Here is a 13307-nt window from a genome sequence, read left to right on the forward strand (position 1 = left end):
GCAGAGTCTGTAAAAGTAGAAAGAGCACAGTAATGGAGCAGTAGACTGAGAGCATACTGAGGCAGTGGTTTTCTGATCAACCAACAGAAGTGTTTCATCAATTAAAATCTAAAAATGGAAACCTTAATTTACATTTCACTGCAACAAAGTGTTCTTCTATATTTTACTTACCACCATAGAGGGACACAGTTATTTCCAAGGAACTCCCAGGCTCACAGCTGCTATTACTTGGTTTAACTCTGTATTTTTCTGGTGCAGTTGTTTTTACCTAAAGCAGAAAGAAAAAAAATGGATGCAACTAAAAAAATAAACAATTTTCAGACTTGCCTGTAATACATGTGGAGGGGCATAATTAAAAAAAAGTCCAAGTCCCCTTTTGGCCTAAGTCAGTAGACGCTGAAGTTGGCAGTAAGGAAATATCCATTCTAAAAAAAAAAACACATCCAAATTGAGAGTTTTTTTGAGAATGGCCTACCTGCATGTTCAGCAATCTACTGGCTCAAACTGCCACTATGTCTATCCCTGCACAACATTCCCGACTAAAAAATCGCCCAAGTCCGAAAAGCCCAAACCCAGACTTTTTAGGCGAAGGAGGGGCCAGTCCTTCACCTAAAAGCTGGATTCTGTAATCAGCGTCTGTCAAAAACAACACCGGTTACAGAATTCCCCCCCCCATCTCGCAACGATTGCGGCAGGAGAGATGCCCAATCTCTCCTGCCGCATCCACCCCAACAAACCCAATACGAAGACGTGGCATGGACCCCCCCTCGTGACTACCGGCAGGAGATATCTCAAGCCCTCCTGCCGGCACCCCAACAACCCCTGAATACCAGCACCACGACAGGAGGAGGGAACACAAGCCCTGCTGGAAGGTGGAGCCCACCCCCCAAACTGCCAGGAGTGAGACCAAGCCCGCCCAATTCCGGTTGGCCCAGTTGCCTAAGGCTCCGCCTATGGGTGGGCCTTAGGCGCCTGGGTCAATCAGGCCCTAGGCCCCTCCCCAGTGCATCCCACAATGCACCAGGAAGGGGCAGGCCCACATTACAAGAATGGCAGGCCTGCTGACCAGACTGGGAACCCATCCAGCTGACCAACCTTAAGGTTAGTGTGGGGGGGTCCGGGGTGGTGGGGAGGTGGTCCGGGGTGGAGGGGGGTTGTTCGAGGAGGGGGCTTGTTGGGGGGTTCACCTTTCAGCAGGAGGGCTTGGGCTCCCTCCTGCTGGTTCGGGGGGTGTTCGGGGGGGGGGTGGGTTCTGCCTTTCGGCAGGAGGGCTTGGGATCCCGCCTGCTGGTAATTGTCAGGGGAGGGGCCGCATCTTTGGCAGGAGAGATTGGGCTTCTCTCCTGCCATGTCAAGCGGCAGTTTGGGGGGGGGGAGAGTGTGATCGTGGCAGGAGATATTAGGCATCTCTCCTGCTGCGATCGTTGCGGTGGGGGATGGGCTGGTTGCTGGGACTGCTGAGCTAATCACGGCAGCCGCGATCAGCTCAGCAGCCCCTATTTGGAACTTATACCTGTTTTGACTTGGTCTAAGTCAAAACGTACAAGTTCCGAATGGGCCATCTCTCTAGACTTTTAGTTATACTTGCAGTACGATTAAGTCTAGGTCGGCCCACCTCCCGCCCTTGCCCCTCCTCTAAAAATGCCTCTTTTCACTCTAGGGGGCGTTTAGAGGCAAAGTAAAAAACAGCTCTGATTATCGGTACTTGGACGATCTGTATTTTTGATTGTCCAACTACCGATTTAGGCCACTTTTTGAATGTTTTTTAAAATTTTTTATTATGAGCCCCTAAGGCTTTTACAAAAAAATACAATATTCACTACATTTACATAGACACTTGATAATGGTAATTCAAAATGTTTTAGTAGTAGCCAAATAATTCCTGATCTGGATATTCCATTGCACAAAATCAAACTCATAACTTTGACAATAAACTAAAATATAGTATATTATCTAAAGCAGTGGTCCCCAACCCTGTCCTGGAGGACCACCAGGCCAATTGGGTTTTCTGCATAGCCCTAATGAATATGCAAGGAGCAGATTTGCATGCCTGTCACTTCCATTATATGCAAATCTCTCTCATGCATATTCATTAGGGCAAGCCTGAAAACCCGATTGGCCTGGTGGTCCTCCAAGACAGGTTTGGGAACCACTGATCTAAAGGGTAGAAATACAATTGCTTTTACTCCATGCCAGTTTCAGGAAAGTCTTAAAAACATCTGGTGGGTGGTCAAAGAAGGATGTGGTAATATGCTTCTTTGAGCCAAAAAAAACAAAACTCTCCTGGATGAACTGAAGGGATCATTCACTACAGTTTCCATCCTGAAATGAGAGAGGTCCAAAACTAGTCAGAAGCATCCTTCCATCATGGGAACAATGAAATAGATACAAATTTCCCTTCCCAATAAAAACATAAGAATTGTCATACCGGGACAGACTGAAGGTCCATCAAGTATAATATCCATTTTCTAACAGTGGCCAACCCAAGTCACAAGTACCTTAAAAGATCCTCAAGAGTAAAACAGATTTTATTCTGCTTATCTTAGAAATAAGCACTGAAGTTTTCCATCTTATTAATGGCTTATGGACTTTTCTTTTAAGAAGTTATTCCCCATTCCTGTCTGGAAACTGGGTCATTGCAGTTAGGTCAAGGTGGTTTGATTGAGTAGCTTTTGCAGATAACTACTTCACTCTATCTATGCAAGGAGACTCCAAGAAGAAATCTTTGATGGGGAGACAGAATTTCAGTGTGTATCCCCTGATATCCAAGACCCACTGGTCAGAGGTTATCCTGGCTTATTTATCTCTAAAGGCAATTAGACAACCCCTGCTCCTATCTACTGAAGATTGGACCAAGACCCCATCACTGCCATGGGAAGCACTGAGAAAGCAGGTTGCCTGAGTCTTTCCTTTTGGGAGAAATAACAGGGAGAGTACATCATGTGAATCCAATTCTTTAAAAATAGCTCAAATACCTGGCCTACACATTCAAGCTTTGCAAAAATGGGATGATTAGCAGAAAAAGATGAAGAACCAGATGAAGATTTCAAGAACTCTCCGAGATTGAGCTTCTTCTAAGACCACTACCAATTACCCCTGACCCATGACAAAAAGCTTGCCCTTAAAGGGACGCTCAGTCAACCAGGATTTAGAGGCCACATCAGCTCACCAATTCCTTAACCATAACAGGACCCATATAGAGTTAGAAAAGCACCGTACATCGGGAAAGGGCTCCATCTAAATCTCATAGTATTGGCTAAATATGCCACCCTGAATCCAGGATCTTTTGACACCAGACCAGGCCTTGATTTGTAGCCCCTTTGCATCAGAGCTTCTTTTCAATGGATTCAGCAAGAGGACAGGACTGAGGCCCCAACACTGCAGCATCAAAATTTTGTTTAAAAATGTCTTCTGTTTATGGTTTTGGAGATCTTTAATTGAGATGGTAGTCTTTTTTGTGATTACTACCAAAATATGTATGCAAGGCTGCTTAACATTTTCCTTTTCCTCACACCATAGGGAAAAGCTTAATCATAGGTCGGCCCACTTTGAACCCTGCTTCCAGGGTCCCCCCCTTTGGTGAAAACTAGGGCTTGAATGGTGTCATGAATGGGAAAGGCCATAGGAGGCTTACACAAGTCATCTATTATGTAACCTCCTAAATTTGAAGCTTTTTGTACTACAGAAGAAAAGATGCAATACCTCCAATGATTGATAAATTGGCAACAAAAGTTCCTACTTGTAAAAAAGACAGTACACAGAAGGAGCAACATCCTCCTCTACATGAATCTCTCTCTCTTCTCCAGGGGATCTCTGAGGAGAGAAGATGTCAAGGCTAGTGACTGTGCCTGTTCTGAGAAGAATCAAAGACAGCATATACTCCAAATCTTAAGAGTCCAGATGCCCCAGCCTCAGTTGCTTTACCTCTTGAGTAGGATCTTGTTGGTGTGTAGATCACAGGAAATGTGTGATCATTTCTGCAACCAGATATCCTTTTTTCAGTATAAGTGTGAATACAGATATTTTTCAGTCAATCAGTCAGCCTTGATGGCTTCCAAAGTTCCTGGAAGAGCCTTATAAAGTATTTTAATAACTACAGTATATCTAATTGCTATAATACTTCAATAAGAATGTCATTAATGCTTTTTTCTAAAGCTTTAAATGTTGCTTCAACTGCCTTCCTTCTCAATGTTTCCTGACCGTAAGGTACAGCTTGAAATGACTGTTCATCTACTTGATCTTTATGGTATAAAGACTGTACCTTTCCAACTTTCTTGATCTCAGAGTTGTTTAATATGGAACCTAGAACATCTTAGCATTCTAATTTAAGATTAGAATTTTCTTTATTGAAGCTTTAGGAAAATAGATCTTGTTTTTCCTCTTATATTGGTATATAGACTAAAGTGCGCGGGACAACCGTGCGCCAACAAAGCTGCTCGGACAAATGCATGCAGGACGCCAGTGTACCTGATTAAAACTTAACTTTAAAGCACGCCGATGGGGGTGTGTGGGGGGAAACCCCCCACTTTACTTAGAAGTGTTGCCGCTGTCATTGGGGGTGGGGGGAACCCCCCCATTTCACAGGAAAGTTTAATTTTTCCCTCTTTTTTAGGGAACATAAGAACATAAGAACATAAGCAGTGCCTCTGCCGGGTCAGACCACAGGTCCATCTTGCCCAGCAGTCCGCTCCCGCGGCGGCCAAAAACAGGTCAAGGCCTGTCTGAATCATCAGAAGGGGCTCCCTTGCCACCTTGGTTTCCCATTTAAGTTCTGCCCTCCTATCGAAGTCCTAGCCCTCCGGTCTTGCACATGCACGACCAGGTTGGTTTACTCAGTACCCCACGATCCCTCTATCCCTCAGGAATCCATCCAATCCCTGCTTGAATCCCTGTACCGTATTCTGCCTGATCACTTCCTCCGGTAGCGCATTCCAAGTGTCCACGACCCTTTGGGTGAAAAAAAACTTCCTTGCATTTGTTTTGAACCTGTCTCCCTTCAGTTTCTCAGAATGCCCCCTCGTATTTGCTGTCCCCTTCAGTCTGAAGAATCTGTCCCTATCCACCCTCTCTATGCTCCTCATGATCTTGAAGGTCTCTATCATATCTCCCCTGAGTCTCCTTTTCTCCAGAGAGAAGAGCCCCAGCCTATCCAGCCTCTCGGCGTATGAGCAGTGTTCCAGCCCTTTTACCATTTTCGTTGCTCTCCTTTGGACTCTCTCAAGTACCGCCATGTCCTTCTTGAGGTGCGGCGACCAATACTGAACGCAGTATTCCAGATGCGGACGCACCATCGCTCGATACAATGGCATGATGACTTCCCGTGTTCTGGTTGTTATGCCCTTCTTTATGATGCCCAGCATCCTGTTGGCTTTTTTCGAGGCTGCTGCGCACTGTGCAGATGGCTTCAGTGATGCATCCACCAGCACACCCAAGTCTCTCTCGAGTCTGCTGTCTCCCAACAATACCCCCCCCAATTTGTAGTTGAACAACGGGTTCTTTTTCCCTATATGCATGACCTTGCATTTGTCCACGTTGAAGCGCATTTGCCATTTGTTTGCCCAGTCTTCCAGCTTGTCCAGGTCCCTTTGTAGGTCCTCACACTCCTCCCTGGTCCTAACTCTGCCGCACAGTTTGGTATCGTCTGCGAATTTTATAACCTCACACTTTGCCTCCTTTTCCAGGTCATTGATGAATATGTTAAAGAGTAAAGGCCCTCTCTAAGTGTGTGTGGGTGTGGGTGTGGGGGGTTTCCCCCCCACCCCTCATCGGAGCACTTTAAAGTTAAGTTTTAATTCGGCGCACTAACATCCTGCGCACATTTGTCTGAACGGCTTTGACGGCGTGCAATTGTCCCGCTTTATTTTGACTCATCACCCTTATATTTTCTATTTCTTTAAATGATTTTCAAAACTCAGATGGCAGATCCGACGATCAAATGTCCCTCTCTCCAGATATCTCAAAGCTGTTACATTTGTTAATGTTAATAGCAATCTGTATAATAATTGCAAACTGGAAAGATTTTTCTAATATCAACTATAATGAATGGTGGAATGTGGTCTGCTTGACTGCAAAATACAAAAGAATTGCTGCTGAACGAAAAAATTCTCTCAGATCCCTTGAACGAATGTGGGCTCCTTTGGCTAGTTTATCAGTTATATCATAAATGGCAAATAATTCTCAGTGAACTAAAATCCATTTTAATTACTTATCATAACAATTACACATAGTACAATATGTTATATTGGTACTATTTCATTATTCTCTGTATCCTCTCATGACTGATCTAGGTATTAGTTATAGGCATATTATTGCCTTAAATTTGGTTGTTAACCTATATATATATATATATATAGTCAAATATATATAAATATATAGGGTTGAAATATATATATATATTTATATATATATTTCAACCCTATATATTTCTCATGTTAACTTTAATTGGAACTGGACAATATGTTGTAAAAACTTTAATCAAGATTATTGAACTTAAAAAAAACATAAAACCTCAGCTTTGAGATGGTTTTCATCATAGTTCATCTAAATCGCATGGGGATCTGTAGGGGCTTACTTTGGGCAGGATTTGGGCATGCCCAGAACTAATGGTTAGCTTTCCAAAATCCACAAGACCCAAGGGCTTATGTAGTGGTATACAGTTAGGTACAATAGATTTTCAAGTGTCCCTGTATAACGCAATACAAAATAAGAGTGTTAAGGTAGGATTTGCAATTGGGTTCCCTTATGTGAAGTCTACTGTACTGACCATTATGTTACCCCTCTGGTCAGTTTTCAAAGTGCAATAATTAGGCTAATATACTTTCATAGAAGAAAAAAAAAACATTATAATTGAAAGGGTTATTAAGTGTGGGCCAATGAACATTTCAACATAAGCTTAAAAATCTATACCTTTCCTCAAAAATGGGCATCAAAGACATTCCATTACCACAACATATTGGAACTCTTTGCAATGACTACTCTCTAAAAAGACCAGAAATGTGTGGACCAACTGTTTCACAGAACAGGTTTTAAACTGCCATAATTGCTTTTTTTCACATTCACCAGAGATACCTACTTCAGCACACTTGATAAAAACATACCGTTTACAATGAACCACCACAATCATTTATTTTTAAATCTTAAGCCTGCAACAAGAATCTCCTACTGCTTTTTTGTAGGAAAGATAATAGCTGTTTGGAATATGAGGAGCCGCTGAAAAGTTCTCAGCCCAAATAAGAAAAGAATGATGTGGAACCATGAAACTTACAAGTAATTCCACACTTTTCTTGACACTTTTCATGTCATTTCATCTCATTGAAATGAAGTGTGTTAAGAAAAGTGTGGAATAACTTGCAAGTTTCATGGCTCTACATCATTCTCTTCCCGTACTTGTACACACAATGTGAAAACATGTGGAGTCTCCAGCAGCAATACAGACTTTTAAACAGGAATACTTTAAACTAAGGTTTCTCAACCCACTCCTTGAGGAACACCAAGTCCCATTAGGTTTTCAGGATATCCACAAAGAATAAACATGAAAGGGGGCAGTTTATGCAAATATCAAAAATGAATATGCATGAGAGAGATCCTGAAAACCTGGTGGGATTAGCTGTGCCTCAAGGATTGGGTTGAGAAGGACTGCTGTAAACAAAGAAAAAATTTCTATATAAGCTATAATTCACTTGCATGTTTACATACTGTTAAAAGTATCAGCAAAAAAAAACCAACAGTAAGATGGTCAAGTGTTAATTCCCCCAGCTCAGAGCTGCAACTGAGTAGAACAAAGGGAAATAATCCGAGGAAGACAGGTCAGGACTGCAGGATGGATGGTTCAGCTGTTCAAACTCACATTCCTGGATGGCAGCCTGTGACTGCTGTGACATGTGCACCACTGCATTGTCATGAAGAAGCAGCATTTTTATGTTCTTTTTAGCATTATTATAAGCAATATTGCTGAAGGGTTGTCAGGTAAGATTTGCCTCTTTGCAGATGATAACAAAATCTGCAAGAGTAGAGGCCCTGGATTGTGTGAATAACATGAAGAAAGACCTAGCAAAGCTTATAGAATGGTCTGAAATTTAGCAGCTAAAATTTAATTCTAAGATAAGATCAGTGGTTTCTATGTTTTATGAATTTTTTGATATTACAAACAGAGTCAATGTCAATGATAAACTTTGATATATTTATCTATTTATGATAAAACTATTTTTGCACAGAATCGCCATTTTGCAGAGAACTTTTTATAAAACTTCATACAACTTTATTATTAATTTTGACAATCACAACTATTTTATTTATACAAAATCATAAAATCTATTAAATTTTTTTAAAAATATCAATTATAGCACTTAATGAATTATTGCATTTATATGAAAAGGATGGAGGCGGACCAATGATTGAAACCATAATATTGCATTTGTCAATAGCCTTTGGCTGTTATGAGACGTAGCAATATGGTCTGAGGTTTTGCCTTCTTCCATTTATGATCTATCAGTGCAATTGAATTGACAAAGTTAATTTTTGTTTCATTCCACTTTCTTTGTGTATTTGATATTTGGTTGTGGAATTACTGCTTTTTTGTTTTGTTAACATTAAACCACACCATGTGACGATCACTGGATGCCAGCTGATCACCCATTGTAACAACAGAAACTCTTTGTTTGTAAGCACTAAGGCCTAGATTCACTAAACTCACCTTTCCGATCTGATCTGTGGGTGATCCATGGCCAAGTCTTACCGGGCAACCAATTCACTAAAGAGTCCCCATGCAAATGATCTGATTGGACCCACGCCCACAAGCGATCAAGACACATGTGCAGGAAGCATTTCAACTTCATGAGCCCCGCTCCACGTTTAGCCAGGGACCCAGGGAAGCCCCACCCACTCTCTATAATGTCCACTCAATCAGCGCTACAGGGGAAAGGTTGCCAAGTGGAATGCACTTAATAATATGCTAGCAGTTATTTAATTGACGTCTTCAGGGCTTTGCTAGTTAAAAATTGCTTGCCCGACAACTAAAATTGTTGTTTTAGGACTTTCGTTTTGCAGCCAGACTACGGAACAGAACACGCTTTAAACCCGTGGGTTAAAACCACAGGCTGGCAGAGAGCAGGGAGATGATTTATTTTGATGGTTTCATGGCTGGGATTTCAGGGTTGCAGAAAGCAGGCAAGGATGTGAGCGACTGGTCCTCAGCAGTCGTTTCTTTTTGGATTGGCCAGCCCAATTGGTGCTCCTTCTTCTGTTTAGTGAATCGCTGCCTTCCTACTTTGCATGTGCAGATTGGATCGGGTGCGGATCAGATCGGGCAGAAGGTTAATGAATCAGGTTGGAGAAGGCTCACAAACTGGTCGGGACACAATCAGTGAGCTTAGTGAATTTGAGCCTAAGTCCAGTATGGCTTCATCCCACATGGTTTCCATTACCAACTGCTGGAACAGTTCTCCTTATAGAAAATCCAAGATTTCACTACTTCTAGGAAATCCCGCAATAGGGATACCCCAATCAACATCTGGAATATTAAAATCACTTATTAGTAGTACTTCCCCTTTTACAGATATATTTTGATTGTTTTTATTAAATCTGTCCACTTCTTCCGTCAATGAAGGTCTGTGTATCACAATGTAAATACAATTCCATTAACCTTTTTCCAGATTGACACATAGTGCCTCTTCCTTATCTGGCAGAACCTGCAATTGTGCAGCTTTAATATGATCTTTTATATAAAAGGCCACTCCCCCTCCTTTCCTTCCTACCTTGCCTTTCCTGAACAGATTATAGCCCAGTATAGCTATATCCCAGCCATGGTTCTCTGTGAACCACGTCTCTGTGATCACCATTAAATCCAAATCAGCCTCTTCAATCACAGCTTCTAGATCCAAAACCTTGTTTCCATACTTCAAGCATTAGTATATACTGCTTTCCAGGATTGCTCCTTTTTCTATTTGTTTTGATGTATTAGGTGATTCACTTACCTGAGGGTTTATACTCACCTGGGGGCTTTGATCACCCTGCCCCAACAACTCTAGTTTGAAGCCCTCTTCAGTAGGTTAGCCCGTCTTTGATAGATGCCCACCATCCCTTAGAAAATCATCCCACGGTCCAAAAAAAACAAAAACGCTCTTGATGACAACATCCATGCAGCCACACATTCATCTCCAAGATGCGAGCTTCTCTGCCTTGGCATTTTTGCTCAACAGGGAGGATCAACGAGAATACTACCTGTGCACCTCACTGCTTCACCTTATCTCCCAGAGCCACAAAGTCACTTTTGATACATTTGGAGGGGTACCTAGCAGTACCATCAGTGCCAAAATGGATAAGTCATTTGGTTTGATATGTCTAGTCAAACTCTCCATAACATCTTGGATTTTGGTACCAGGCAGACAGCATACCTCCCAAGACATCATGTCTGGTCTGCAGATGGATGCCTCTACCCCTCAGAAGAGAATCATCAACCATTACAACCTTACACCTCCAAGTGGTCACCAATCCAGCAACTTTGGGTTTTTTGAGCATTGGTCCTTCCTTTCCCTGGGATGCTCTCATCTCCTCCACTTCCATGCCTGCATACTGGTTCTTCAGTTCAAAGGCAGATGGAGTAACAGTATTAATCCTGCAAGGTCCCGTAATCTGAGTCCAGTTGTCCTCCCTCAGTACAGCCTCTTCTTCCCCACTGCTGGAAATCTTTGATGCCTCGTGAAGCATTTCATCGATGTACCTCTCATTCTCATGGATGCGTCCTAGTCTTGCTACCTCCTCTCTCTGTTCCTTTACTTCCTTCATGAGGTATTCAAGCTGATGACAGCTTGCACATGGAACCCCTTTGCTTGGGTAATATTTTCTGTTCGCACAGAGACAGAAGCTGTATCTTGCAAACAGCTTTGGTGACATGATGTTTCCCAGTCACACTGTAGTTGCAGAAGTACTCGCACCTTTTTCCAAGTTTAAATGCCAAGCAGGTAAGATATTCCAATGGAGTTTTTTTTCCCCTTAGTAGATCCTCACTCAGCACCTCTTCATGACAGAAAAGACAGAGGTCTACAAAATCCTGAATGGATTGGAATAGATGAACACAAATCATATACTTTCAAAAAATACAAGTAGGGGACAATCATGATGTTACAAAGTAAAACATTTAAAACAAAGTACAAGAAAATATTTTCACTTAGTATATAATTAAGCTCTGGAATTCACTGCCAGCGGATGTGGTAAAAGCAGTTATTATAGCTTTGTTTAAAAAATGTTTGGACAAATTTCTGGACGAAAAGTCCATATATTGCTATTAAGGAAGATTTGGGAAAAGCCTTTGCCCATCCCTGGGAATGAACAGCATGGAAATTTGCTTTTTGGGGAGCTTACCAGGTACTTGTGACCTGGATTAGCAACCGTTAGAAAAAGAATACCAAGATTGAGGGACCTTTGGTCCTGCCCAGAATGTCAATACTTATATAAAGTTTATATAAAGCTCCCATCAGTAACTTTAAGGGATATAAAATGAGAATTTGAGCAGCTTGCTAGAAATATGGCTAGTTGATTGTTTAATAATTAGTTCAAATGCATTATGATTCAAAGCTGTCACTTGGAAAGCTTCTTTGACTCAGAATGACACACTCCCATCCTTTATGGCTGTGTTATTATAGAAGAATTAGTCATTTAGCACAAACAAGATCATCTCAATTTTTTTTTTACCTTAAATGCAACTGCATTTTTTGTCACATTAGTGAGAACGATTAAACATTTCCTCTCTTTGCTTTCTTTAGATCCAAAATGTAGTTCTTCAGCCGGGCTATGTGAAAACAAAAATATTCTGTAAGTTTTAACTACAGCTTATTATGAATCACTCTCCGATTTGGGGATTGGCAGAACCTAGATAACTCTTTCCTCTCTTTGTGGTAAACAGAGTTCTTTGCCCAATAGGGAGTCACATACTTCTTACAAAGTGGATCACAATACCCCAAAGCAAGTTCCAGACAAAAAGCCAAAATAAATTTCAATATAATTTTTTAATCAGTTTAAAGGGTGCAATGCAGTTCTTTAGAACTATATTTCTGTGAGCATTCAATCTTGCTAGCTTTTTCAGATAAAAGTGAAATATGTGCAGAAAAAAATAAGCTTTTAATCAAAGTTGCTTGCCTGTAGTGGGAGTTCTCGCAGACAGCAAAATAATACAGTAATTTAAATGGTAGTGATGCCATCAGGTGAACCACATGATGAATCTGATCTCCAAGAGTCAGAAAAATCTTAAGGGCCTCTTCTATCAAACTGCACTAGCCGCGCTGAATTGCCCATCTGCTCCCGACACTCAAAGAGTTTCTATGAGCTTCAGAAGCAGCATGGGCCATTCAGCGCGGCTCTCTGCAGTATGATAGAAGAGGCCCTAAGTTTTTCAAGGCATATGCAAGGAATCCTGTGTCTTCTCTCCTTTCAGTCTGTAATATGTATACATTCAACTGACAAAGGCACAATAGTGAGATTGTGCAACTACATTATTCTCCTATCACTGGAAAACCCCTATTACAGGATCAGCAAGTTTGCTTTCTCTGTTGACAGTAAGGGGTTTAAGAGAATCATGGTTCCCTGATCTTGTCTGAGCTTCTGCATGGTCTTTGTTATGAGAGATATTAGAGGAATGTGTACAGAAGACCCTACTCTAATGTAGAAGGAAGGCATTTGAGGCTAGTTTGCTATGTATTCCTCTCCTGGAGCAGAAATAAGAAATGTCTTTGTTGAATGAATGGCAAAGAAAACTATTAAAGGGGATGCCCCACTCCCAAAAGATCCTACAGACAACTTCATGATCTAGTGTCCACTCTTGAGGTTACAGAATTCAACTCATTGTCTTTGCCTATCCATGAGAAATAGCCCATTTCCACATTCTGTCAGTCTCCTGGAGTCAAAGGACCAAATCCTATGGCTCTGGAAGCCCTCTAGCAAAAATTGTATTCCACTATGAGGAGAGCAATTCCTAAGGACCATTTTCCTCTACATTTGGCCTAACTTCTGTAGTAGCCTGATTTGCTAACCTACCATCTGCTGGGGACAGATAATACTGAAGAGCTGATGTTTGTATAAGGTCCTTATATATGACCAAAATCAACAAACTAATCCTTTGCCTCTATCTGCTAGTAGGGAGACAAAACTGCGTATCTGGATGTCTCTGATTAGGAAGCAAATGAAATATTTATTAATAACCAGAAAGAAAAACATAGAGAAATCACCTTAATGATAAATGCTTTTATACTAGAAACCCCAGACATGCATCTGAGTTTGTAGTATCAAAATACAAATGAAATATAAAATCAATTATC

General features: G+C 41.4%; 1 protein-coding gene across 4 annotated transcripts in view; it reads right to left on the reverse strand.

Moving 5' to 3' along the window:
• MOSPD2 (motile sperm domain containing 2) overlaps window positions 1-13307 on the reverse strand; it is a 144700-nt gene that overhangs the window by 38906 nt on the left and 92487 nt on the right. For all 4 annotated transcript variants that reach the window (XR_004539875.1, XM_033948688.1, XM_033948687.1 and 1 more), the window contains 2 exons: window positions 11689-11785; window positions 172-268 (listed from right to left, as the gene is read on the reverse strand). Coding sequence is in view for 3 of the 4 variants with exons in the window: in XM_033948688.1 (XP_033804579.1) it covers window positions 172-268; window positions 11689-11785 (194 nt within the window). In the remaining variant the exon portion in view is untranslated. The remainder of the gene's footprint in view (window positions 1-171; window positions 269-11688; window positions 11786-13307) is intronic.

Source organism: Geotrypetes seraphini, chromosome 6 (assembly GCF_902459505.1).
Source record: "Geotrypetes seraphini chromosome 6, aGeoSer1.1, whole genome shotgun sequence".
Lineage (NCBI taxonomy): Eukaryota > Metazoa > Chordata > Amphibia > Gymnophiona > Dermophiidae > Geotrypetes > Geotrypetes seraphini.